This window comes from Chaetodon trifascialis, chromosome 21 (genome assembly GCF_039877785.1).
Source record: "Chaetodon trifascialis isolate fChaTrf1 chromosome 21, fChaTrf1.hap1, whole genome shotgun sequence".
NCBI classification, from domain to species: Eukaryota; Metazoa; Chordata; class Actinopteri; order Chaetodontiformes; family Chaetodontidae; genus Chaetodon; species Chaetodon trifascialis.
This window is the reverse complement of record NC_092076.1, coordinates 16,559,655-16,584,464: the sequence shown is the minus strand read 5'-3', so window position 1 is coordinate 16,584,464 and position 24,810 is coordinate 16,559,655. Positions and strand designations below refer to the sequence as shown.

Sequence of the window (24,810 nt, the reverse complement as noted above, 5' to 3'; positions counted from 1 at the left end):
CAAACCTGAAGGATTATTAGAAGGATTATTTATTTTGCAAATTTACTAGATTCTATAATTGAAATCGCACCATTAAAAATATGAATAGAAAATGCAAAAGTGCATGCAAGTTGGATTTTTATACATCCTTTCATCCCTGCCTCCCACCACAGGTATGGAGAGATCTGTTGACAGGTTTGTGCTGGATTTGTGTGTTCTTGCTGCCCTCTCCTGGCACACTGTGAACAAGACGACTCCTCACACGTCAAATGAAAAATATGCAACAACACATTTATTCAACTCATGTTCATTCAAAGACAGAACTCACCGAAACTGTTCACACGGCGATTAACAACCTAACAAACTCTAAGCGTGTTCAACCATCCACTTTGGTCCTAGACAAACACCTCGCTCTTCAACTGAACCGTGTGCAGAGCTACACAGTGCTAATTAATTCACCAGTAAGAGTGCTTTCTATTTTTTCTCACAGAGGGAATAGAGAAGTTCAATCTGCTCTGCATACTCGAATCCTGGCCTGTGGAGAGAAGACAGAAATCATGTTAAAACTGCACCTGAAAACTTTGAAAGCCAGAAGTTCAAACTGACAGATGTCAGTTCAATATAAATTGTTTTTTGTTGTGCAATCTTCTCCATTATATTCCCATTTTGTAAACTAGTAAACATATGTTGTTTTAGATTTCTAAAGTGAAAGCCATATTTATCCATCGTCTACAGACAGACCTCTCATCTCTGCACTTATCTCACCGTCCAGGTGTCTCCAGTATCAGAGGGATGTTGTCCATTCTGGGCTCGTTGACAATGTCCCGGAAAGCAGAGATTCCAATGTGACCTTTACCGATGTCTTCATGGCGATCGAGGTTGCAGCCTAGTTTACCTGCAAAACAGAAAAAAAAGTCATAACAGTGACAGTTCACACAGCAGAGATGAACTCACAAAAGTCACAAAGTTCATACGACTCGATGACCACATTTTTTAGTGTGGATGTCATGACTGTACCTTTGGAGTCATTGAGATGGATGGCTCTGAGGTAGTGGAGTCCCACTTCCTGGTCAAACCTATCAAGCATGGCCTTCACTCCTCCCTCTGCAGCCAGGTCATATCCTACAAAGGCAAGAAACAACACTTGAACACCAAAAGAAAGAACACTTGCGGCCCTCATGGCAGGTTTATCACTTGTTTTAAGTTTGGATATCAAGCAGGGCTGTCAGGGCTTGGCCAAAAATGATGTTTGATTATTCTTTCTAAAACAAAAAACACACAAACATGTCTTTAAAAAGATCCACATACCCACACATTAAAAAAATAATTAAAATAATGTTATATACCATGTTGCACTCGTTTTCAGCTTTGGCAGCCATGAAACGTGCTCCAGGTGTTTGCGTACCCTCAGTGTACATCCGCTACAAGTGTTTGTTTTTGCCACTGACAGACTCAAGTTGTTATTCTAAGTGTCTGAAAACATGATTGAAAGGATACCTACAGAGCTATCATCTTGTTAAAGAGTAAAATCAGTTTTTGCTTATCCAGAACCAGCTGTTATGGCACTCTCGCCAAAGCCACCAGACTCCATTCACAGAAACAGTCATTTTATCGTCGTAAAACACACTTCATTGAAACGCGGCAGAAACAAAATAAAACTCACTAGAACCATCTTGGTTCAGCTTTTCACTGGTCCAGCAACCATCATCAATTCTGGTTTGGTTGAAATACACTTGATTCACTAAATCAGGAGGAGAGTTTATACTATGGAGTCTGAGCAGGTGAGACTTAATTACCCATGGACACAGACTGCTGATTAGGACTTAAACTGACTTTGTGGTGCAAAAAGATCAAACTCAGGTTTCTCTCACCTGCTGCGAAGGCGTGGCAGGTATCCAGACACACTCCCACTCTGGTCTGGTCTCTCACTTTGTCTATGATGCTCTTCAGCTCAGAGAACTTACCGCCCACCGTACTGCCCTGACCGCTCATGTTCTCCAACACTGACACATGGTGGGCAAAAACAAACGCAGCACCATTAGTTTGTCACACCCAGTCTGCTACAACACCTGTCACACATGCAAAGTTGCCCTTGTTCGTTCCTGAAGCACGTTCTGAGAGCAGTTTTTGCTCCTGCTTCAGTGTTTTTGCAGGCACTGCACTGCAGAGTATTCTCGTCACACCAGCAGTATTTGAGGCATGCAAATCAAAAGGACTGGTCTGTGCCATGACTCACAAGTAATGCAACACCAGTGTCAAGCCTGCAGTCAGTTCTGCAAATTGAGAGTTACGCATCACCACAAAGTCAGTCTGAGGTCATATGGTTTTTATGAGATGAGCTGTGAAATGTGTTTGATGACTGATAGTGGTAGTAACACATTAATCTTCCTGAATGAGGTCAAAAATACATAGAGGACAGTTTTATGAATTACATGCAAAGGGATTTAAAAACTAATTGTGATTTTAGTGATATTAGATTTTAATTTGTGCGCAGTGAGTTGGGCTGTGACTGCAAAGTTTTCCCCCTGCACTGAGACTCAAACACGCAGCAAAGCATTGTTTTGCAGCAAGTTCTTCCTTCAGTGAAGCTCATAATGTTCTCTGCTTGACAAGACCATCAAGAGGTTATGGATTAAAATCACTGTAATTACTGAGGCCTTAGTTTGTGATGTTAGAGGGCAAATACGCACTGAAGTGTCTGTGGGTCAGTGTTGGTGAGGTTCTCTACACTTCCTCTTTGCAGATTTCCCGTCTTTAGCAAATGTCACTGGGGCTTTTTTCACATTTATTTCCCTTGCACCTCATTCATTAGAACCAGTGACGATCTGGCCTCATGTTACCTGTAACAGTTGGGATGTCTAAAATGCAAATAAAAACAGAAGGCAATCATTTGTTGAGCATTCCACAACTTTCCCAGTCTTTTACTGCTCCTGTCCCAACTTGCTTGAAACGTGTTGCTGCATCAAATTCAGAATAAGCAGATATTTACAAAAAATAAATGAAGCTGATGAGTTAAAACATAAAATCTATTGTCTTTGTACTGGTTTCTATTGAGTATATGTCAAAAGGCCACATTCTGTTTTATTTTTGTTTTACATAACATCAGCAGCAGCATCAACACTTCCATCAGTCTCAACAATTTCCAGATATTATGAGCCTTCATCGGAAAGGTATTCACTGCAGGGCTTCTGCATAGAATGGGTATTTATGTTACTCTGTATACCTGTAACCACAGCAGGTGTTTGCTGGTGAGCATGGTTAATAGCTCCTGCTATCTTGTCCACACACTGCTCAGTGGTGATGGAGCCCAGGGAGGAGCCAGGGTGAAAATTGTAGAGGTTGAGGCCCAGGAGGCTGCAGCGGCTGAGCTCATCCACCAGCAGGGCCTGGCTCTTCTCAAACACATCTGCGTGCAACATGGTACACAAGCCAGAGGAGGTTGTCAGAATAGAAGAGGCACTGGCTGTGAGAGAGCAAGGAGAAGAGACAAGGACAGAATCTGCTAGAGACATCCCTCAGTGTCTGACAAACCCTCTTTAGGAGACCCGCAGTTCATCAGGTAGGACCCATGAGGCAGGATGTGAGCTGGGTCAAACTCGTGAAGGGAACACTGCTCCCGAAACTTGGCTGCAGCAGTCTGGTCCAGTGCAGGCCTCTTCCATGACCGCTGAGAGCCCAGAAACAAGGCGAAACAGCTGCCACCCATCTCTGTGCAGGACTCCACTGCTTTCCATATCCCACCTGGAGGTATGTCAAAGAGACGACACAAGAGCTGTGAGTGACAATTTCAGTGAGTCAGGGAGAGCTGAGCAGGATGGCAGGAGGCTCACCTTGGATGCCAACATGAGCTCCAATGTATTTCTTATTCCCACGGTTCTTCCTCGTCCTGTTTACTCTCTCTTCAGCCTCCTTCTCTGAAGTGTTCCCTCCTCCTTCATGTTCTCCTTCCTCCTTCTTCTCCTCCTCCTCGCGTTTTCTTTTCCTCGCTCCTCTCTTTCTTGGACCCATGCTACCGAGAGAAAGTTATGAGCAGCTCTAATGAAGTTGCAAATGACGGTTTTCTGTTTACGCCTTCAGTGGCCACTTTAAAATATGCGTTTGGGAGGGCTGTTAGCGTATGAAGCACGCAGGGTGGCGTTGAGTTCGTCTGCCTAAAGTTTATGAAGGTCAAAATGCATTTTTTATGCATCCCTCCGGTAGGAGCCAGCCAGTCAGAGGGCTTCCACGCAGCTGCCACAGGCTGGCCATTGGAGACGCTTCATGCTGAGCAGCAGCAAAATGGCCGCCCGTCAACCGACTGACTCCACAGCGCTTTGAAATTTAAATTCTTGTGCACATTACGGTTTACACTATTACAACGTTAGTACTTATTTACAAACCAGTAGCTTATTACGCGTGTATTTTCATCATCTGCCACTTACTTGACTATCCGCTCAGGCGTCGCTGTTCTTGTAGCCTCGACGAATGCCTCAAAAAGCTAAAAAAAAAATCGCACTGAAGCACTTTAGCTAAGCTAGCTAGCACGCTAGCTTATCTTCATATGTGATTCCTGAGGTGAGTAACGTTAACTGTTGATATGGAGAATATTTGTAAGCGTTTTAACATTACGTAATTTGTATGCAAAATGACTGCAACGTATTTGTTAACGAATTACCATGCCATCTTGCTTGCTAGCCAAGCTAGCGCCGTTAGCCTGGCTGCTTGTAGCTGCTGTCTGTAGGTAACAGCGTTAACAAGTTAGCTAACGTTCTATAGCATTAGCGTTGGTGTAGCATTATTCGTGGCTGTGCATCGGTTGAAGTGGATATGTAGCTCAACGCTCGGTGTATTTGCTGTTAAGAACCGTTGTGTGCACACAACAGAGTTTTGACCTAACTGACGTTGGTTGACAGCTCGCGGTTGATCTTGTTAACGTTAACTTGTCAATGTACGTGTTAATCTGTGTCTGCGTATTTTAAAAGTATGGGCAGATACCACTCCTTAATGTTAGCCATCGACGAAATATTTTACTAGCAGCTGTTCTTAAACTATATCGCCGTGAACCCTTACCCGTTTAAACACGATTCAGTTTAAGAAACTTAAATCACCCGTGTCTTTGATTTTTGTGCAGGCTTTTCCATTTTAACATAAGAGAGCTCGGCTCTTCTAATGCAGTTGCGTTAGCAAGCTAACAGTAAAATGCGGATGAGCTTGTGACAACGTTGACAGGACAGCACAGGTACGGCAACATTAGCTGATGTAGTTTACATCAGTGATTTGAAGGGTAGCTGAACAGAGACGAATGCGGATCTGACAGGAATATTCTAGTAATCGAGTCTGGTTTTCTGATCCGCCAGGCCTGTGGTCAGAAATGCTAAGGGAGGATGTCAGGTTCCTCGTATGTGTATCCAGAGTATAGCCTGTTGGAAGTGCTCTGGCATTTTGCAAAAACGAAACCAACTAATATACAGACACCGTCGGGTCGTAGCATTTCAGTAAGTCTGTGCATTTAAACCGTCTTTAAATTGATATACTAGCTTCGATTTTCAAGATGGCAACATGAGCGTAGATATCCTGTGAGGTTTGGATTATTGACATATTCTAATATACTGGTGTTTTAAGTGTTTGCTTACATATTCTAAGACCATCATATCTAAATTACAAATGATTTTCGTAAATGGAAAAAATCAGTGTCAAAACGTAGCCGTAGACTAGCATTACAGTAGTATTACAATCAATCAAGACTGAGGTATCTGAGCAACAGGATTATGTCAGTTGGATTTGTCAGCCTGCATTGTGTTCCTGTTTCAGCGGTCCTAATATTGCATTTTAGTGTTTTACTTGGTGTTCTTATTCATGTTTCTTGCCGCAAAGTTGTTAAAGAGCCTCTACTGGAAGATTTACTCATTTTTAGGGACAATTAAAGCACAAGCATGCGTCTCAAGTCATCAGTTGGTCACTTGTTATGGTTTCCAAAGCTTCATACAGATTCAGTCAGTCTGCTGACAAGATTGGCTGGTAGACTAAACCAACCCCTCTTGTAAACAGTTAGAATTCATTGAACCTACCAGGGTTATCAACTTACAGTATTCTGCATGCTTATGATAGAGGTAATTGTTGTCCACATGTTCAGCAGTATTTTTAACCATAGCACCTGATGGTTGATTCATTCAAAGCAAAAATGCAGTATATTGTAATTTACACAATGTAGTAACTGTAATGCTGTCTATCTCCCGTGATTTTTGCTGCAGTCATTATGAGCTTTTAGCTTTTAGTCAGTTTTGGGTGGGTTGTATTGTTTTGTCTTACTTTGTAGTTAAAAGCTACTTGCTAAACAAATAAGTACTCAGTGATTTTAATATGGTGAATTTGTGACTACATTTTGGAGTGTTCTCCTTTTTTCTCTAGAAGAAAGGAGCATCAGGACAGGAGCAGTAGTTCATGGAAGACAAGAAAAGGAAAAAAGACGACAAAAGGAAAAGGGAAGCCTCTCAGAAGGTGAGCATGTTCACAATGACTTTGAAGCTCTTCCATTTGGGTTGGACACCATTGAACAAGCATGCTGCAGTACCATGCTCAACAGCAACTGAAACAGCTTTGAATATGAATCACATATTTTCTTTTGAGTATATTGTCAACATTTACATTTTCTGATTTAGCGATACTTCTGCTTATTTGGGGTTGTATCATTTTTGGGATGAGTTGGGATTTTACTGTATTCCTTTGTGGTTGGTTTTATAAGCAGTTAGATTTCCATCCAAAGGGATTCCATCACTCTCGTTAATGAACTGCTTTTGAATATAAATATTTGGCCAACCTCATGGGTAAACCTGGATGTATGAATGAGAATTTTTTAAATTTATAAACTTAATTTGACGTGAAGAGATACTTGATCCAGGCTCTTGACTAACTTGTTCCTACTGGAGGCAGATGAACCAACACGTAAATAGGAATTTGTTAATGTATAGTGTGATATCAAACATTTGTGAATTTGTAAATCTTCACCTCATATTGTTTTTTGGGGAAGGCAGAGTGATGTCTAATCAGAATGCAACTTTGCCATTTTGAGAAATCGCCAACTTAATTTCTCTTCGCACAGTTCTGAAAGATTTCATTGACCTGGCAACAGTTTTAGGTTGCACTGCATTGAAAATATGAAATGGAGCATGAAGACCAAATTATTACAGTCAACATTCATTTTTGGATTACGGCTTTCAGTGTTAGGATACTGTTGAAGTCGTAAAATGCCCCAACAACGTCAGGATCTTGAATGGTGTGATGTATTTCTTACTATGGTTTGATATTTGACTGAATTAAATGTATTCATTAACAAAAAGAATGATTTATTAACCAATGTGTTTCTTCATTTTAGGTCACAGAACAAAAAAACAAAGGTAAGCAGCACAGTGATACATGCATAAATAAAGATATAGATGGTAGGGATTTGCTTTGTTCGCAAGAACTTCATCTACTATCTGTCTTAAGACATCTTTAATTTTTTATTTTTATTTTTATTTATTTTTTCTTCTGAAATTGGTTGTGATGGTATGGTAATTGTGGTTATTGTTGGATTTTACATTTCTGGCACCAATTAATGAATTAAGTTGTTTTTTAATTAATGAGTAACAAAATTGTGGGTACAGGGGTACTAAGAGTAACTATCATGAAGCCAAAGCATGCATTAGCGAATTCTTTGTAGCATCTTCCCGTTTCTCTATCCAATACCAAAAATATGGTTACTGCTTACATTTATAGAAAATCAATTGCGAACTGTTCTCTTTAGATGTGCTTTGTTAAATAAATGATACTTAATTTCATCCATTATGTTTCTTTCTCTGTCTTCCCTTCCTGCAGTGCCAGACTTGACCAAGCCGGCATCTGTCCAGTCTCCTGCCGCTCAGAGCAGCTCTGCCTCCCCCAGCCCTGGACCCACCCCCTCTGCCTCCCCATCCCCAGCCACCTTGGGCCCTGGCAGTGCTGCCACCCCGTTACAGGGCGGCAACAATGCCAAGCGCCTGGCGGTGGCCAACGGACAGCCCACCTCCACCACCATTTCTTCCTCCACCGCTGGCGGCCCCAGTGCTGCTGGAAACGGCAGTACAAGTAGCGGAGGCGGAGCCCAGGCGCCTCAGCAGCAACCACGCTACATGCCAAGAGAAGTGCCGCCACGATTCCGCTGCCAGCAGGACCATAAAGTGCTACTGAAGAGGGGTCAGCCGCCACTGTCCTCCATGCTGCTGGGAGGGGGAGGAGGAGGGGATGGCCCCAATGCAAACATGGCTGCTGTCTCAGGTAAGTGTTAGCAGTGCTGCAGGTCAGATTTAGAATATTTAGATAATTTCTTCAACATCTTTAACATGGGCTGCACGGTGGCGCAGCAGGTAGTGCGCGTGCCTCACAGCAAGAAGGTTGCCAGTTCGATCCCCGGGTCAGGCGGGGCCTTTCTGTGTGAAGTTTGCATGTTCTTCCCGTGCATGCGTGGGTTCTCTCCGGGTACTCCGGCTTCCTCCCACAGACCAAAAACATGCTCATTAGGTTAATTGATGACTCTAAATTGTCTGTAGGTGTGAGTGTGAGTGTGAATGTTTGTTTGTCCTTTAATGTGGCCCTGCAATCGGCTGGCGACCGGTTCAGGGTGTACCCCGCCTCTCGCCCATTGTAGCTGGGATAGGCTCCAGCCCCCCGCAACCCCGAAAGGGATAGGCGGTATAGATAATGGATGGATGGATCTTTAACATGACCCCTAAAGTCTCTGTCTTGTGGGATTTGCTTTTTCAGATTCTGGTGCAGCTGCCTCCTCATTGGCCCTCACCTCATCATCAGTTGCTGCTTCTACTACTACTTCTAATTATGCAAATTCCATGTGGGGGGCGAGCTCAGGCAGCCAGGCCTCCTCTCAGGGCAGGGAGAAGGTGATTGTTGATGGCAATGACCTGGAGGAGTGGCCTAGCATCGCTGGCAGTGACGGGGGAGGAGCCTCTTTCATTGGGGCTGGAGGGGGCAGCAGCAACAACGGAATGCCTGTGAACAGCGTCAGTGCCTCTGGCAACCAATCCTCACCCACTTCCTCGTTCTCTTTGCCCAATGAATGTATGCAGTCGTCCAACAGTGTCGCGTGGGGGATGGCTGCCTCCCAGGGTCATCTTGGAGGAGGGAATGCAGTAGCTGCAGCTGGGCCTCTGCTACAACAGCCCTCCTCACTTTCCAAAGCCTCCACTGTGCCAGGGAGCCATGATGCCAGTGGCCCCGTCGATGGCGTCAGTGGGATTCCAGGTGCCAATTTCAATCCAAATGCCAACCCTTCGGCCTGGCCTGCCCTGGTGCAGCAGGATGGGCCCGCTGCTGCAGGGGAAGGAGGTTCGTCTTCCTTCCATCATCAGGGCCCTGGAGGGTCTTTGTCTGCCAACAACTCTGCTTCCCTGGGCCTGGGCCTGGGAGGTGGGGCAGTCGGGGTGCTGGGGGGTCACCCACCTTTATCTGTGAATCAGTCAAGCACCCATCAGCGCCAACTTCACCAAATGCAATCCAGAGACAGAGAGATGGGAGGGGGGAAGTGGGACAGCGAATCAGCGGGACCAAAAATCGCAGGGGGGGAAGGGATTGGTGGAGGAATGGACCGTGGTGTGGGAGGAGGTGAGATGAGTGTGGGAGACCACAGCCTTGCCTCCTCATGGAGAGGCCAGCCTTCTTACCCTGCAGCTAACTCCAAAACGGGTGCCTCACGGACTGATGGATGGGAGGGAGGAGGAGGTGGCACAGGGGGATTCGGAGCTGCTGAAGAAGATAATGGGACCTCGAGTTGGGGGTATCCAGGTTCCACTAGTGGGGTTAATGCTTGGGGCGGTGCTGGAACTGGGGGAAACAGTAGTCAAACCTCCGGGGTATCTCAGGGAGGGTGGGGGTCATCAGGAGCAGGAGGAGAAAGAGTGATTTCTGGTGGTGATTGGGGTGGGAGTTCCACAGGTATTGGTGGAGCGAATCCAGGAGGTGAGGGAATGGGTGGAGCCTGCAGTAGTAACAGCAGCAGTAGTGGGGGCAGCACAGCTGGCAATCCCCCTGCCACCTCCTCTTCTTCCTCAACAGCCACCACTATGACCAGAGCTTGGGACAATCAGAAAGGAGAGGGTGAAACAGAGGAATGGGGTGGGGTAGGAGATGGACAGGGAGCACAGGGAGGATCTTCATCCAGTGGTGGAAATTCCAGAAACGGGAGCGGGCCTAACAGCAGTCAAAGTCGTCCTCGCCGCCCGGCACTTAATGCTGAAGCTGCCTTACAGAACCTGCTCAGCCGGTCTGATCTGGACCCTCGGGTCCTCTCCAACACAGGCTGGGGCCAAACACAGATCCGACAAAACACGGCCTGGGACTTTGAAGAACATGCAGGACAAAGTAAGGGTGGATCATCATCAGCCACATCAAAGCATCCATCTTCTCTTACTGGCTCTTCTCAGTATTCTGGTGGAACTAGGAGCCAAATCACTGATTCTATGGGTCCTGGGGCCAATCCATCCCTAGTTCCATCTGCTGGGTCCTCTGGAGAGGGCTGGGAAAGCAGCAGCAACAGTAGCAGTAGTGGAGCCTCTCTGTCTGGGAGAGCCCCACTACCTTCAGGCCCCAACATGAGGAATCTTGGCGTCTCACAATCTGGGCCAGTGACCACAGCAGGACCTGGTATGGGGTCAGGGGTAATACCAGGACATAGCCAGCAGGGGAAGGCTACAGGCTGGGGTGGAGGAGGGATGGGGGCTGGGGATGGCCAGGAGGCCAAGGGTTGGGGGAAGGAGGAATGGAGAGACAGTACTAGAGGAGGAAATGGAGGATGGGGTGACCTTGGTCAAAAGGGTGACCCAGTGAGTGGAGGCTGGGGAGGAAGTCAGGAGGAGAAAGGGACAGGGGGGTGGAAAGACATGGGAGGGAATGGAGGAGGAAGTGGGTGGGGATCAGGACAGAAGGTTGGGGCAGGTAGGGACTGGGGAGAGCAACAGTCCAAATCAAATAGCGGAGTCGGAGGATGGGAGGATGACAGGAAGAATGGAGGAAACTCAGGTGGGGATTCAGGTGTGGGTGGTTGGGGGAGCTGGGATGATGGTGCTCCCAGGAGAACCTGGGGAGCAGGGGGCACAGGAGGAGGAGGGAGTGGAGGGGGAGGGATGGGCGTTGTCGGAACCATGGGGTCCAAACCCCATCAAAGTTGGAGTGGAGGAAACAAAATGCACCAGATGCCAAACAGCCAGTCGGGCTCCATCACAGGCCCGCAGGCACAACTGCAACAACAACAATCACAGCCCCGCAATCAGCATCCACAGCGGCAGCAAGCATTGGACCAAGGGGCTATGCAAGGGGGCGGGGGGAGGAAACCCATCTCTCAAGCCCAGAATCAGAACCAAAGCTCAGGCTGGACCTCGGGGCCCATCCCTGGTGGCTCTGAAGGAGGTGGAAGTGGATCTGAACCAAGTGGCTGGGAGGAACCTTCACCACAGTCTATAAGCAGGAAAAATGAGATAGACGATGGAACATCAGCATGGGGAGACCCAACCCATTACAACTACAAGCCGGTCAATCTGTGGGATAAGAACAGCGCACCTGCAGGCCTGCAGCCGCATGGCCAGGGTCAAGGTCAGACTCCGCAGCAGCAGCAACAACAGCAGCAGCAGCAACAGCAACAGCAACAGCAGCAGCAGGGACCTCCAATACAGCAGCAGCCTAGCAGGCAGGCTGCAGGTCTTGGAGGTAACCGAGACTTCAACACTGGCCATGGACCTGGAAAAACTTCAGCTATGGGTAAGACACCACTAACTGTGAATTTGATTGTAATATCAATTATGTCACAGAGTTGACAGGACAGCACAGGTACAGCAACATTAGCTGGTGCAGTTACATTATTAGTGTTGTTATTATTATTATTATTATTATTATTATTATTGAGATTTTGAAGTTGTCAAAAAAAAAGGACTTTGAAAATTCTCAGTAAAGTTAATTAGGGAAAGATCATCTGATTGGTGAGCATTTTAGACATTTGTTGTTGTTTTTTACCCCTTGGAAATAAAACCTGATACCTTAATTAAAACCTTCAACTTGAAATTGAGAGTTTACAGTAGGGCTGACTGATATGCAAAACACGACCATATTGTAATTATTTTGATAAATATTGCAATTGCAGTATGAATAACCATTTTAGTGGGAATGGTTATTTTTGCAATTATTTTTCCCTGCACCATAATGCATCATTTATAATGGGATGTTGTGACAAATTTTATCTTTATCAAGATAAGTGTGATTTTTGAAATTGCACTTGGCCATATTGTGAGTTTAGATTATGTGTCATTTAATTGTCCACGGTTGAATTTATCATAGCATTTAAACAGGACATTAGGTGGAGGGAGATTGGAGAGTACTGATTATTCATACAGTGTGAAAGAATCAGAATCCTAAAGTAAGACAAGGGTTCCATTAGTCCAGGGCTTCTCAAAGTCCGGATCTTGTTCCGCATCTGGACTGAACATCAAGTCAATCCGACCTTAGCCCATATGGTCAACTGCCGCTTCCTGGGTCACATCCAGCTTGCCACATCCCCATCCAGCCTGTAGGATATTTGGAAATCCAGAAAACGCGCACATGTAATGTTACTCACCAGTGGAAGAGGTTCAGTCCGTCATGAGAGTAATGATCGATCCGCTTGCCAACCTCTGGCAACTACGCTCTACGTAAAGTCGTGGTCAAACACAAAGCTTGTCTATTAGATGCAAGAGGCATCAGGTTTATTTTCCTTGGCCAACTGTTGAATTGATTCTCAAACTGAGTATTTTTGTTTGCTTCCTGGGATCCCAAAGAGGAGTTTATTTTTTTTGTTGAGATAAGCAGTCATTCATTGGTTGTTGAACTGTGGGGTTTGTATTGAACACTGACAGTCTTTTGGGAAGGTCTGAGAACATTTTCTAGTTCAGTGTCTAGTTATCATTATGGATTCTCCATGTTTTGTAGGAGTCTGTTCATAGATACACACTTGTAAAAATAAAACATTTTTTTAGAAAGTGAAATTATTAAACAATATTAGGCTAATTAAGCCCAAATAGATTATACGTTATGAAGTGTAACATTTTCTGTTTTGAAATTAATCAATAAGTTGTTAGTGACGTTGAATATATAGTGTAGCTGGAGACCATTCACAACGATCCTGTCACCGGATGAATGTGGTTTTAATGTGGCCCTTTGACATCGTTGTCATGGTGACGTTAACTGCTGCAGAGTGTTGAGTGTTGTTGCTGCCAAGTTCACACATTAATGTTACATCAGAGAATTAGCTATCAGCTTCTAAATTGCAGATAGAGAAAGTATCTCCCTTTCTCCAGCCCAATTACAAGAGATGTGGCGTTAATTCAGTGATTGGACCCTTGACCTTGAATAAAAATCAGATGTGGACCTTTGAGTAATACGTTTGAGAACCCCTGTGTTAGCTAGCAAAATCTTCTGACAGTAGTACACACAAACTTAATGTACAAACCATGTGCTTTCACACATGCAGGCTTACCTGTAAGGCTGACTGTGTCAGTTTTTTTTTTTTTTTTATTTAAAGATTGTGCGGGAATTAGAGTATGTTTCTGAATCAGCTGTGGCATTTTGGCAAATCGACTGACTGACTGAGAGAAGTTAACAGCTAAAAAATACTCTAAATACAATAGCTGCCTTTACAGGAATGGTCCATCTCCTCTTTATAGGTTAGCATGCAGGTTTAGTGTATCAAAGTGGCAACTGAGTCGTGAGAGATGTAGTTGTTTTCCAGTCAGCCACCTGCTTGCTATCTTGCATTTTCATCTCAAAACCACATTAACAGCAGTCAGCCATGGTGAAGCGATTCAGTGGGTGTTCCAACTGAGCACAGCTGAGGTAAAAACACATTTTTGGTTAGTGAATATTATCCAGGTAATACTGTGACTGTGGAGAAATTGCTTTCATTTTGGATCAGTGTGCCAGACCACATCAAGCCCATAAATGATCAGAAAGTTGCCATAGCTGTTTGTTTAGCACTTTTAAACCCCTGAGCCATTGCTAACACATGTAACTGCACACTGTTCAGGTGACGTCAAGCTACATAAACAAATGTGAATATGTATTGAGGGAAATATTTATGTTTTTGCTAAAAGGCTTCTCCATTTTAACCTGTGTTGTTCCTGTGTATCATCAGGTCCGTCAGGTTGGGGTGGTACTTCTCCAACTAGTCCTACAGTAGACAACGGCACAGCAGCATGGGGAAAGCCTACTGAAACCCCTACTGGCTGGGGAGAGCCTGACGATGCTGGAGGGAAGTCAGTGGGCTGGGGAAACCCCTCTCCCAACCCTATCAAATCTGGTTAGAAAATCAAATAAAAACTAGAGTTTATGTGGTTAGAACTGAATCACAGCTGTTATCTGTGGGATACCCGTACAATCTGATTTTGCAGAATTGCATTTTGGATGTTGGCATGCTTAGTAGTTCACTAATAGAAAACCTCAAAATGGCTATCAATTTCAGATCTGTTCTCCTCTTCTGCAGGTTCAAAGTCTATGCAAGATGGCTGGGGGGACAAAGAGGGCTCTGTGGCCGCCTCGCGTCACTCGAGCTGGGAGGATGAGGAGGAGGGAGGCGGCATGTGGAACAGCACAGGCTCCCAGGGAAGCGGCTCATCTTGGGGACAAGGAAGCAACGGGGGCTGGGGACAGGGCCACACTGGGAAGAAGCCCAGCAACAAGGTGAGTTGATTGATAAAGGAAAGTACATATTTGAAATGAATTAAGCTGAGCAAAGTCAAAATTGAAGGTAGTTAGTTGGTTCTGTGAATTTGTCCGACTGCCAAGGTTATGGCATTAATCTGAATTAGAAATTCTCTGGTCAAACTTGTGAAATCCTTGCCTCTTCTCACTTTGTATTTGTCTGTCAGGGTCCACTGAAGGCCGGTGGAGGAGACTCATGGATGAGTCCCATCAACAGACAGTTCTCTAACATGGGGCTGCTGGTAAGGCATAAAACTCGTCAGCATTTTGCTCAGTGTTATTGTGTTAGAGTAACATCAGAAATGTCCCAGTTGCTTTGATTTGTACCCACACATTTATTAGCTGATTTATTTTAGCAGGGTTGAGATTTCCTATGTGATGATGAAGATGATGATACTGATGGTGGTCTTTTCCACTGGACAGAATGATGATCCCACTGGCCTAAATATTGACCTGGCTCCGGGTTCTCTCCAGGAGAAGAAGATGGATGTGGAGAAAAGAGGCATGGGGATGAACGATTACAATGGAGATTTGAGAAAGGGAGGAAGAGGAGGAGGGGGGATGGCTTATCGTCCTCCTGTTTCCAAAGAGGCATCACCTGGGGATGCTGGGTCCTACTATGACAAGGTAATGTGTCACTGCTACCATGGCAGACTTTGTCTCTTATGTCTTTCTCGTGTCCAGGTAACATTTTGTCCTCTCTCACTGTTCTTTATTTCCTCTTGTGGTTCTACTTTGGTTCCTTGGTCTCCTGCCACCTTTCTCCCTTTCTCCAACTCAAACTTCCTCTACACCCCCCCCCCCTCACCACCATTCAAATTGGTCTCCCATTGCCTGTCCCTGTGACAGACCTTGCCTTTGACCAATCAGGATTGGTGCCTTGGGGAGGAGGGTCCTTGCTCTCTGTACTCACCACCCACTGTCTACAAGCCCCATTCCCTCTTCAACCACACAATCCCCTTTAGACAAGTAAGATAACCGCTCCTCTTGTTTCTGTCCTACCATCTTTACATTAGGTTCTTGTAGTTTTCCATTTTCGAAACATAATAGTTATACCCCCACGTCCTTGTGTTCTGCCTGATATGCATGATTTTTATGTATACATCTCCGCTGATATGGGCCCTCATAACAGTGTCATTTTCCATCTTCGATCACAGGGTGGTCACAGTATCTTTGGCAGTGGTGGGGGGATGGCTCAGTCAAGACACCAGCCAAGTGTCCCACCCATAAACCAGTCCCCAGGGATACGAGCGCAAGTGCCTCATCAGTTCCTGTCACCTCAGGTACTAATTCTTTTGCTTGTATCCTGTGATCGGTATTCTTCCCAGCTGTTTACATATTTCACACTCAGCAGTGTCACAGAAAGTGTGTGGGTTGACTGTCTATGTAAAATAGTGTTCATTTTTTTTACTGTTTATTTTTGCTGCTTAGGAACCAATTAAAAGCAGAATATCTTCAACTTGGAAATTAGTTTAATTTGTTACCAGGCCCACTTCTTCTCTCTTCTAAGCTTGATTTGAGTGGCACCTTTTGTCATGGCCAGCTGGTGTTAAATCAGCTGCTGTATCCACAGTATATCCAGGTCCCTGGGGTCGATTGCATACTTCATGGATTTGTCTTGGTGCTGTGAGCTTTCTGACATAGTGTGTAACTGTCTGATTCTTCTTTCTGTAAACTTACACAGCATGGCCTCTTGGCTGTGTGTATGGTGTGTATTAGTCAGTGCAGTCTCCAGAGTGCATCATCACTCTTCAGGACAACATCGATCATGTTTCCACACTTACTTCTAAACAATGTAAAGTGAAACACGTCCTTTCCGGGAATTGAATACATTTCATTCACGCTCTTGGGTCGAGTCACTTGTTAACACCAGTTAATGAGAACATGAAAGAGAATCAATGTTAATCGGGGAGAAGCAGTAAGTTAATGCGGTTGCTAGTGGTTACAGCGCTAAAGCGTTTCTGTGGTAACAGGTGTACCTTCCGGCCGTTGTGTCTGTCTGTAGGTGCCAGGCTCCGTGCTGAAGCAGATGCCCCCTCCCAGCGGGAGTGTGGGGGGTGTTGGCGGCGTGGGAGGAGTGGCAGGATTGGGGGGAGGTGTGTTCCCTCCACAGCTGTCCCCCCAGCATATTGCCATGCTCAGCAGCATCTACCCACCTCACATCCAGTTTCAGCTGGTGAGAAACAGCACTGTACAGCTCTGAAAACCACCACAGGACTCCATCATATGGAAAACATGATGTGATCATTATTCAGTCCCAAACCGTCTGAAAATTCCACAAAAATTTAGGAAAAAGCAAATTTGAAATACTTATCAGATGTAAGATTGTACATTGTCTATACACATATACACAGTACATGTCAACAAATTGGTATTTTGTTCCCCCTAATCAGAAATTAGATTTTAAAAAATTGAAATTATGCAGAAACCCAGTTTCCATCAAATGTCTTTTAACATCATTGTAATGGTACAATCACAGCTAATGCAAACAATATGTTGTAGAAATTCTGTGACACAGATGTATTTTCTTGAAACAAACTTTAGCTGCAGCTCTGACTCACTGACTAAATATTTAGTTAATGACGATTACCTCCCAATGGAGCCAAAAGCCAACACTCAGTCTTACATAGTATTCAGTTGACACATTGCTTTGTTGGTGCAGAGTTGAAAATGTTTTCACTGTTGCTTCTCACTCCTTGGTTATTTTTCTGTTTCTGTTCTGTCTGTGTTTGTTCAGGCTTGTCAGCTCCTCCTCCAGCAGCAGCAGCCACAACAGCAGCAACAGCAGCTGCTGCAAAACCAGAGGAAGTTCACACCAAGCGTGCGGCAGCAGGCTGATCCTCAACAGGTGCAAACAAACCCAACACGTCACACACTCCTTTGTCGTTTCTTCGCTTCCTCCTCCCAGCCACTGACTCTTGTTTTCGTTGTGTCTCCTCAGCTGGCCAGGATCATGGCGGTGCTCCAGCAGCAGAGGCAGCAGCAACAGGTCGGGGGTTTAGGCGGCAGCTCCAAACTCTCCCCCTCCCACCATGGTGGAATTGGCGGAGGGGGTCCCAAACTGCCTGGGGCTGATCCCCTGCCCCATCCAGGCCTGGCAGGATCTGTGGCTGACTTGCACCAGAAAACTCTCGGACCATACTCTGGTGGGTGATTGTCCCAAGACTTTTTTCTGAACTATGCTTGAGCTCGTTCATACATAAGTAAACATGAGCTCACTCATGCAAATGAAGTGTGCATACTGCATTTCCCAGAGATCACTGTTAAACCGCAATCTGAGCACTGGGATATTTTTTCCTTTGATTTTCCTTTGATGAATTTAGAGTAGGTTTCCATGTTATGTTTTTGTGGCACCGGAGGTTTCCTTTAACCTTGTAAGTGTTCTCTGTGTCTCTTCCTGTGAGCAGGGTTTAGTACTGGGGTGAACCTCCCAGGTCTGGACCTGGGTGGCTCTGTGGTGGGGGGACCTGGAGGCATAAAGGACCTAGGGGGTCAGCAGTCCCGCTTCAAATGGATGATGGAGGGACACTCTTCTCCAGACACCTCCTCACCTGAGAACGCATTCCACAAAAATGGTGAGACCTTTTTTTTTTTTTTTTTTAATTCATCCAAATGTATTAAAAGATGTGGAATGAAAGGCTGCTGAGGCAGATAGTGTTAATGGGATTAGATGTGAAATCACATATTAGGATGATTAGTGAACCCATCTGGTATTCTGTGATGTAACGTACATCATCATCACCCTCCCAACTACTTTCCAGGTCCTGTCACTCCCATGAAGATGTCGGGGGGCTCGCCCTACTCGCAGTACGACATGATGGTTGGAGACGGGCTAGGTGATAACTGGCATCGCACCCCTGGCAACAAGATGGGTACCAAGCCTCCACCCACACCCAGCTGGCCCCCTGGTTAGTGATAAGTTATAATTAAAGTGATAACCTGAGCTAGAAGATCCCACAAGGTTTGAAGTAAGATAAAAAGCAAAGAAATCATCCAGGAGATGAACAGTGTAGGAACGTGTTTTCTAACTGTTACAGATTTGATTTGACCTGTGGTATTTCTCATAATGAAGTGTTGATTGAGGTCAGTGTGTCTACTGTTAAGGAGTGTCTCATAAAGCTGGCTTAAACAGACCACACGTGTGCGTCCTCCTCAGAGTTCCAGCCTGGTGTTCCATGGAAGGGAATTGACCGTGTCGACCCCGAATCTGACCCCTACATGACCCCAGGGAGCATGATGGGAAACGCAGTGTCCCCCAACCTCAATGATACTGAGCACCAGTTGTTACAAGATAATACTGGTAAGCATCTGACAGCTCCACTGCCTCATTTTCCCTACTATGAGGCAGGGGAAGACGCCGCTGTAGTACAGAAGTATCTAGCAGTTAGTGAGTTCACCTTGTTATTTTATGGCATTTCAGTTTTTAGGCAATAAGTAGGTCTCCATAAATGTATATGGATTCTATTTGTTGGAATTGCTGTTTGGCATTCATTCATGAAAAAACGCTTAATGCAGTTGGTCGGTACCTTTCTTCGCAGATTCCACCCCTCCCCTCAACACCTTGCTGCCTTCACCTGGTGCCTGGCCCTACAGTGCCTCAGACAGTCCCCTCAACAACGCACACAACTCAGGTAACCTCACATGAATACTCACCATGTCCTTTCTGGGCTGTTGTGTTGCTTTGTCTCGATTGCTGATAAGAGCTGAAACAATAAGTCGATTAACCGATTAACTGATACTCAACCATTGAGAATTAATCTGCAACAAGAGAATTATTGGTCATTTCCAATTTCTTCCGTCTTGTTCTTTATCTTATGTGGTGATAAACTGAATATCTACGAGTTTTAGACTGTTAGACAAAACCAGCAATTTGGAGTTGTGGTTTAGTTTGTAGTTAAACCTGGGCCACTTGCACCATCTACAAAATGCGCATCAGTCAGCTGGAGAAGCGTAATGCTAGAAAGGTGTGTGTCTCATGCATTAGTATAAGTGACCAAATTGTTTCATTATGTTAAACAAGAGAGAGCCACAGTAAAAAAATAGAAGATAAAAAGAAGCCTTTGAGAATGACTTCAATGGCTTTGCCTTTGGTGTGATGGTATAAAACTCCTCCAGACTCTCATTCACTTGTCTGTCGCCCTACAGCAAAGTACACAGACTATAAGACCAGCTGGCCCCCAGAGCCCATTGGACACAAATCCTGGAAAGCCAGCCGCGGCAGCAGCCAGGCCCAGCTGTCCCGCCCACCTCCAGGACTAGCCAGTCAGAAGCAGCCATCCCCTTCACCTTGGTCTGGAGGAGCCCCTCGATTGGCCGGTCGAGGCTGGGGCGGTGGCTCGAGCACAACTGGTAATGCCCCGATGCATTTTTCATGTTGTTTTGGGGACAAGGTTGAACCTTCTCATTCAGGCACAGTACGTGTTGAAATATTCAGCTGATTTAAATGGAAATGGAACATCAAACAACTGGCTCTGATTTCTGGGATACAACAGTGCTCTTTTGAACTTAAGAGTTCATTTATATTTAATTTGGCTAGAGCAGCCAAGGCTTGATGGAAGCAGCAGGGAAAGGTATTCATCATTTAGTACATCTGAGAAGTCGGAGAGAAAAACAGAGTGCGATTGTGTTAACACTGAATGTGGAAAACTCCTACTCAGAGTTTTTTTTTCTTCTGTTTGCACTCTCTCTGCAGGCTCGACCTGGAGTGACGGCAGCTCTCGGGAAAGCTGCTGGTTGGTGCTCAGTAACCTCACACCACAGGTAAACACACAGAAACATTTTACAAAAACAGAGTACATTTTCTTCCATTTAGTTGTTTTGATGGATCTGTAAATATATAGAGCTGTAACTATTCTAATACAGCCAGGGTGGCTTGTTTATTCTCACCTACGCATGCACTCAGTGCAGTCAGGCACAAAATAGTTATCCACACAGAAACACAGCTCTGATTTTCATACCCTCCACTTTAAATTCACCATTGTCCATCTTGCATGTTTCTGCAGATTGATGGCTCCACTCTGAGGACCATCTGCATGCAGCACGGCCCTCTGCTGACCTTTCACCTTGGCCTGACCCAGGGCACCGCTCTGATTCGCTACGGCTCCAAACAGGAGGCAGCCAAGGCCCAGAGTGCACTCCACATGTAAGACTCAGCCTGTTGTTTTGATATGATCTTCATAATGTAATTCTCATGTCTGTGTAGAGAATGTGTAACTCAAACCAGTAGCCAGCTAGCTTAGCTTAACATAAAGTCTGGAAAGAGGTGGGCAATAGCTCGTCAGGCTGACCAGATTTTCACTTCCAAAGCTCACTAATTAAAAAAAATCATTTGATTAATCTGTACAGTAGCTGGTCATGTTAAAAACAACAGGGCCCTTTTACAGGGGTTATGTGCCATACTATTTCCTGGTGTGGACCAGTTGCCAGGCAACCAGGAAAGAGGAGGAAATACTGGAAATAGTCGGGCACGTAATTCCCTATAAAACCATTAAGTGTTGCTTTTCAGTGTTTGGGCGGATCAAGCAAATGAGATGGAGCGTGTTAATTACTGAGCTTTAGATGTGCTGGTAGGCAGGTTTTGTTACTGTTAGATCCTTTTAAAGTTCACTGACTTGTAGGAGTCGCCATAATTAAAGTTGAAGTTCATTTCAATGAAAGTCACAGAAGCTCACCTTTTGGAATCAGAGCGGGCTCATGGGCTTACTCTCCCTGACTTCTGTCTCCAATATCAAAACAATTTCAGTATGTTTGGATAACTGAAGGCATTGTCTAATTCAGTTTCGGATTGTCCACAGACTCCACTACACTTCAAAATCTAAACTTCACAAAATGTTTCCAGACATCTCCTCACAATGTGATAAATGTAATATATCAGAGGCAAGTCTTCTCCATAGCTTTACTCTCTGCCGCAGGATAGAGAGGAATCAGACAGAAACCGTCAAAGCACTCTCTGATATTCTTAATATCCACATGGAGCCTGATCCTATCTCTCAGATTCCACGTCTGTGTTAAAAAGAGTGCTGCAGCGGCCTCTCTCTTATGGTCTGATTACTTTTTGTTTATACCAGGTGTGTTCTGGGTAACACCACCATCTTGGCGGAGTTTGTGAGCGAGGAAGATGTGGCTCGCTACATTGCACATTCCCAGGCAGGAGGAGCAGGGAGCGGAGGAACCACAGCCAGCTCTGCAGGCTCTGGGCCTACAACAGCCTCCACCGTGGGGGCTAACGGTAATGGAGGTAGCTGTGAGAGAGGTGGAGCAGGAGGCAGCAGTGGAGGAGGAGGCGTAGAAGGAGTTTCCACAGCTGCAGGAGCAGGAAATGGAGGAGCCGGGCATTCCAGCTCCGGGTGGCAGAGTCTGGACAGCACAGGCAGCTCATCGGACCAGCCTGTCACCCAGGGGCCCGGGCTGGGCATCTTCGCCCAGTGGAGCAGCAATGGCACCGGGGTGGGCGGGGCTGGAGGCGTGGAGGCCGGAAGGCAGGGTCTGTGGGGCGGAATGGGCGGGATGAGCGGCGCGGGGTACCCCAGCAGTAGCCTCTGGGGTTCTCCGGCACTTGAGGATCGTCACCAGATGGGCAGCCCAGCCTCACTGTTGCCAGGGGACCTGCTGGGCGGGGGGGCCGACTCCATCTGAGGGGCCGACTGACACACACACATTTTACACCCAAGTTGTAATACATATGTCACACTCTGTATTTATTTACACGTAGAGAAGACATGAATTAAAGCTACACTGGTCACCCAACACAGACACTCAACATTCATACTACACACAGGCTACATGCAGTACATGCACACATTATTTTCACACACACACATTAAGCCGCTTAACTTTAAATGAAGACAACAGTAAAACTTGAACCGGGGGAAAAAAGGTGAAATCCATTAAACTCTTAGGACTCAACTGGATAGCTCTTTGTCTTTTTACTCCAAATCCCACCATCTGCATTCAGAGACCCGATCACTCAGGCATGCACTGTAGACAGGCTCAGCCAGAGTCGTACATGTTAACAAGTTTAGCTATTGCTGTTTTTAGTGTGCCACAATTTTTTTTTTTCTTTTGTATTACTATTTAATGGTCGAATCTCAAAATTCAGACTTGCAGACTGAGCCCTCGTAGACCTGGCTGGCGTACTTCTGAGTTCTCATGTTTGGAAGCTTGAAGAGTGGGGAAGGATCTGGAGTTTGTAGAAAATTTGGGACAGCGCCACACTACTGAGTCAAAAGGACGATCAGCAACCTTTGAGGTCTGGAAAAGGAGAGCGTTTTTAGTAGGTACTGACACCTCTACCTTGGTGGAAATATGCCATCAACATGGGACCCAGGGTTAAAAAAAAAAAAATGAAAACAAAAACAACATTAGCCAAACTTGCACTATATGCCTCTGGGTTTGTTGTTGACACATCCTCCACAAATCCCTCCATTTTTTGAAACAGAGCTACAACAAAACAACTACACAGACCTTACAGGACAACTAAATGTTACAACAGCAGTGGCCTTGGCTAACACCCAGCGGCCGCCCGCCCGCCATGTCAGCAACATCACACCTTCTCATCAGTTACACACTGCTCTTATTGACAAGCAAAATTGTAACTCCTTCTTGATGTACGTTGGTTGTTTATCATTTCTTTCTGTTTTAAAAGAAAAGAGAAATGTGTGAAACTTTGTGGAAATCCAGAGATGTCCTCTTTTTTTTTCTTTTTTTTTTGCCCTTCAAACACTGACCTCGCTATTGTATTTTTTTCTTACTCGAGAAATCAAGTTGGTTATTATATATTATCATAATGGTAATGATGACTATGATCACTTATTTACTCGCTGTACAAGGTGCCCTCCTGCCTGCCTGTGTGTGCATGAAAGGAGTGATGACAGTATGACCGAATGGAGGAGGATGTGATAAAGACGATATCGGGAGTGTCTGCGTTATTGCTACAATGTTGAATGTTTCTTCGTTTCCTTGTCCATGAGAGATTCATGAGAAATGTGTTCAGTGTGTGTTTGCGTGCGTGTGAGCCCGCGTGCTTGCTTTTGAACACTTATCTGCTCCAGTCAGGGAAGTGAATACATGTTAATCTGACATCCTGCATTTGAGAGAAACTGTGTGTGTGTGTGTGTGTGTGTGTGTGTGTGTGTGTGTGTGTGTGTGTGTGTGTGTGTGTGTGTGTGTGTGTGTGTGTGTGTGTGTGTGTGTGTGTGTGTGTGTGTGTGTGTGTGTGTGTGTGTGTGTGTGTGTGTGTGTGAGAGAGAGACAGGACGTGCTTGACTGACTGGATATTGTGATGGCGAAAAAGTTCAAAAACATTGGCACTATTGCATATGTCTCTTAAGTTGCGTTTTTTTTTAGCAGCATTGTGTTCCTGTTTGTTTTTTTTTTCTGCCAAATGCAATAAGAGAATATTTTGTTAATAAGACAAAGCAACCAACTGAAGGCATTTCTATTAAGATGCCAAATCCTACCATACCAAGCTGAGCTGGAACAGTGTTTTACAGACACGTTAAAGACATTACCTGTTATATTTTACTGTTTGTTTTTTGTTATTATGTATCAATTTAAATTAAGTCAGTCTTTATTATCACTCCTGTTCAGGATGTTTTCGTTTATTTCAGATGTTACAGAAAGGAGAGGAAATTAATTTAAAGCGGAAAAGAACAAGATAATAAAGGTTGAATTGAAGTCTGCAGTGGTTTGTTGTTTGATTTGCGCGGTGGGTCATTAGCAGTTGACCTATAGGACGTCAGGTATTCGTTTCAGGATAAACGCAAAACTTTCACGTGTCATTCCTGTGCCATGGGACTGAAGTTATTGGGATTGTCTGTCATACTCAGCGAACGGGCCGCTGACCTGCTGGACTGTGGTGTTTTGAACTTTAAAATTTATGAATTTAAAAAGTAAACAAGTGAAGTGAAAGCGAGCCATAAATGCATACTCGATGATGTGTCTGTGGTTTTATGGGTTTTTAAAAATGACTTATTCTTAATGACTGACTAACACTGGTGAATGTGCAATGTATAACTTGCATTTCTCAAATTTCTCAAATTTTTATTTTTTTATTTTTTTATTTTGTTCCAACTCATTACTGCCATCTGGTGAAGGACTTGCAGA

The 24,810-nt window shown here is 45.0% G+C and overlaps 2 protein-coding genes across 5 annotated transcripts; one reads left to right on the top strand and one right to left on the bottom strand.

The window, feature by feature from the left end:
* Positions 1–250: 250 nt before the first annotated feature.
* LOC139349337 (probable endonuclease 4) lies at positions 251–5,125 on the bottom strand. 2 transcript variants are annotated; one of them, XM_070990050.1, is made up of 8 exons: positions 5,029–5,125; positions 3,810–3,988; positions 3,511–3,720; positions 3,203–3,385; positions 1,851–1,982; positions 997–1,101; positions 745–874; positions 251–514 (listed from the first exon to the last, which is right to left on the bottom strand). In XM_070990050.1, the coding sequence occupies exons 2-8, from the start codon at positions 3,985–3,987 to the stop codon at positions 454–456; spliced, it is 999 nt and encodes a 332-aa protein (XP_070846151.1). In that variant the 5' UTR covers position 3,988; positions 5,029–5,125; the 3' UTR covers positions 251–453. The 2 variants fall into 2 exon arrangements, with proteins under 2 accessions (XP_070846151.1, XP_070846149.1); XM_070990048.1 differs by lacking the exon at positions 5,029–5,125 and having other exon boundaries at positions 3,810–4,119.
* Positions 4,232–23,064, top strand: tnrc6ba (trinucleotide repeat containing adaptor 6Ba). Of its 3 annotated transcripts, none has more exons than XM_070990045.1 (22): positions 4,232–4,533; positions 6,367–6,456; positions 7,331–7,352; positions 7,813–8,250; positions 8,737–11,739; positions 14,141–14,305; positions 14,489–14,685; positions 14,874–14,948; positions 15,130–15,333; positions 15,556–15,675; positions 15,864–15,989; positions 16,712–16,882; positions 17,444–17,554; positions 17,648–17,852; positions 18,114–18,281; positions 18,468–18,614; positions 18,863–19,006; positions 19,245–19,337; positions 19,852–20,055; positions 20,399–20,466; positions 20,709–20,848; positions 21,774–23,064. In XM_070990045.1, exons 2-22 carry the CDS (start codon positions 6,400–6,402, stop codon positions 22,339–22,341), a joined length of 6,426 nt encoding a protein of 2,141 aa, XP_070846146.1. In that variant the 5' UTR covers positions 4,232–4,533; positions 6,367–6,399; the 3' UTR covers positions 22,342–23,064. The 3 variants fall into 3 exon arrangements, with proteins under 3 accessions (XP_070846146.1, XP_070846148.1, XP_070846147.1); XM_070990046.1 differs by having other exon boundaries at positions 4,413–4,533; positions 6,370–6,456; XM_070990047.1 differs by lacking the exon at positions 15,556–15,675.
* The last annotated feature ends 1,746 nt before the right edge of the window (positions 23,065–24,810 follow it).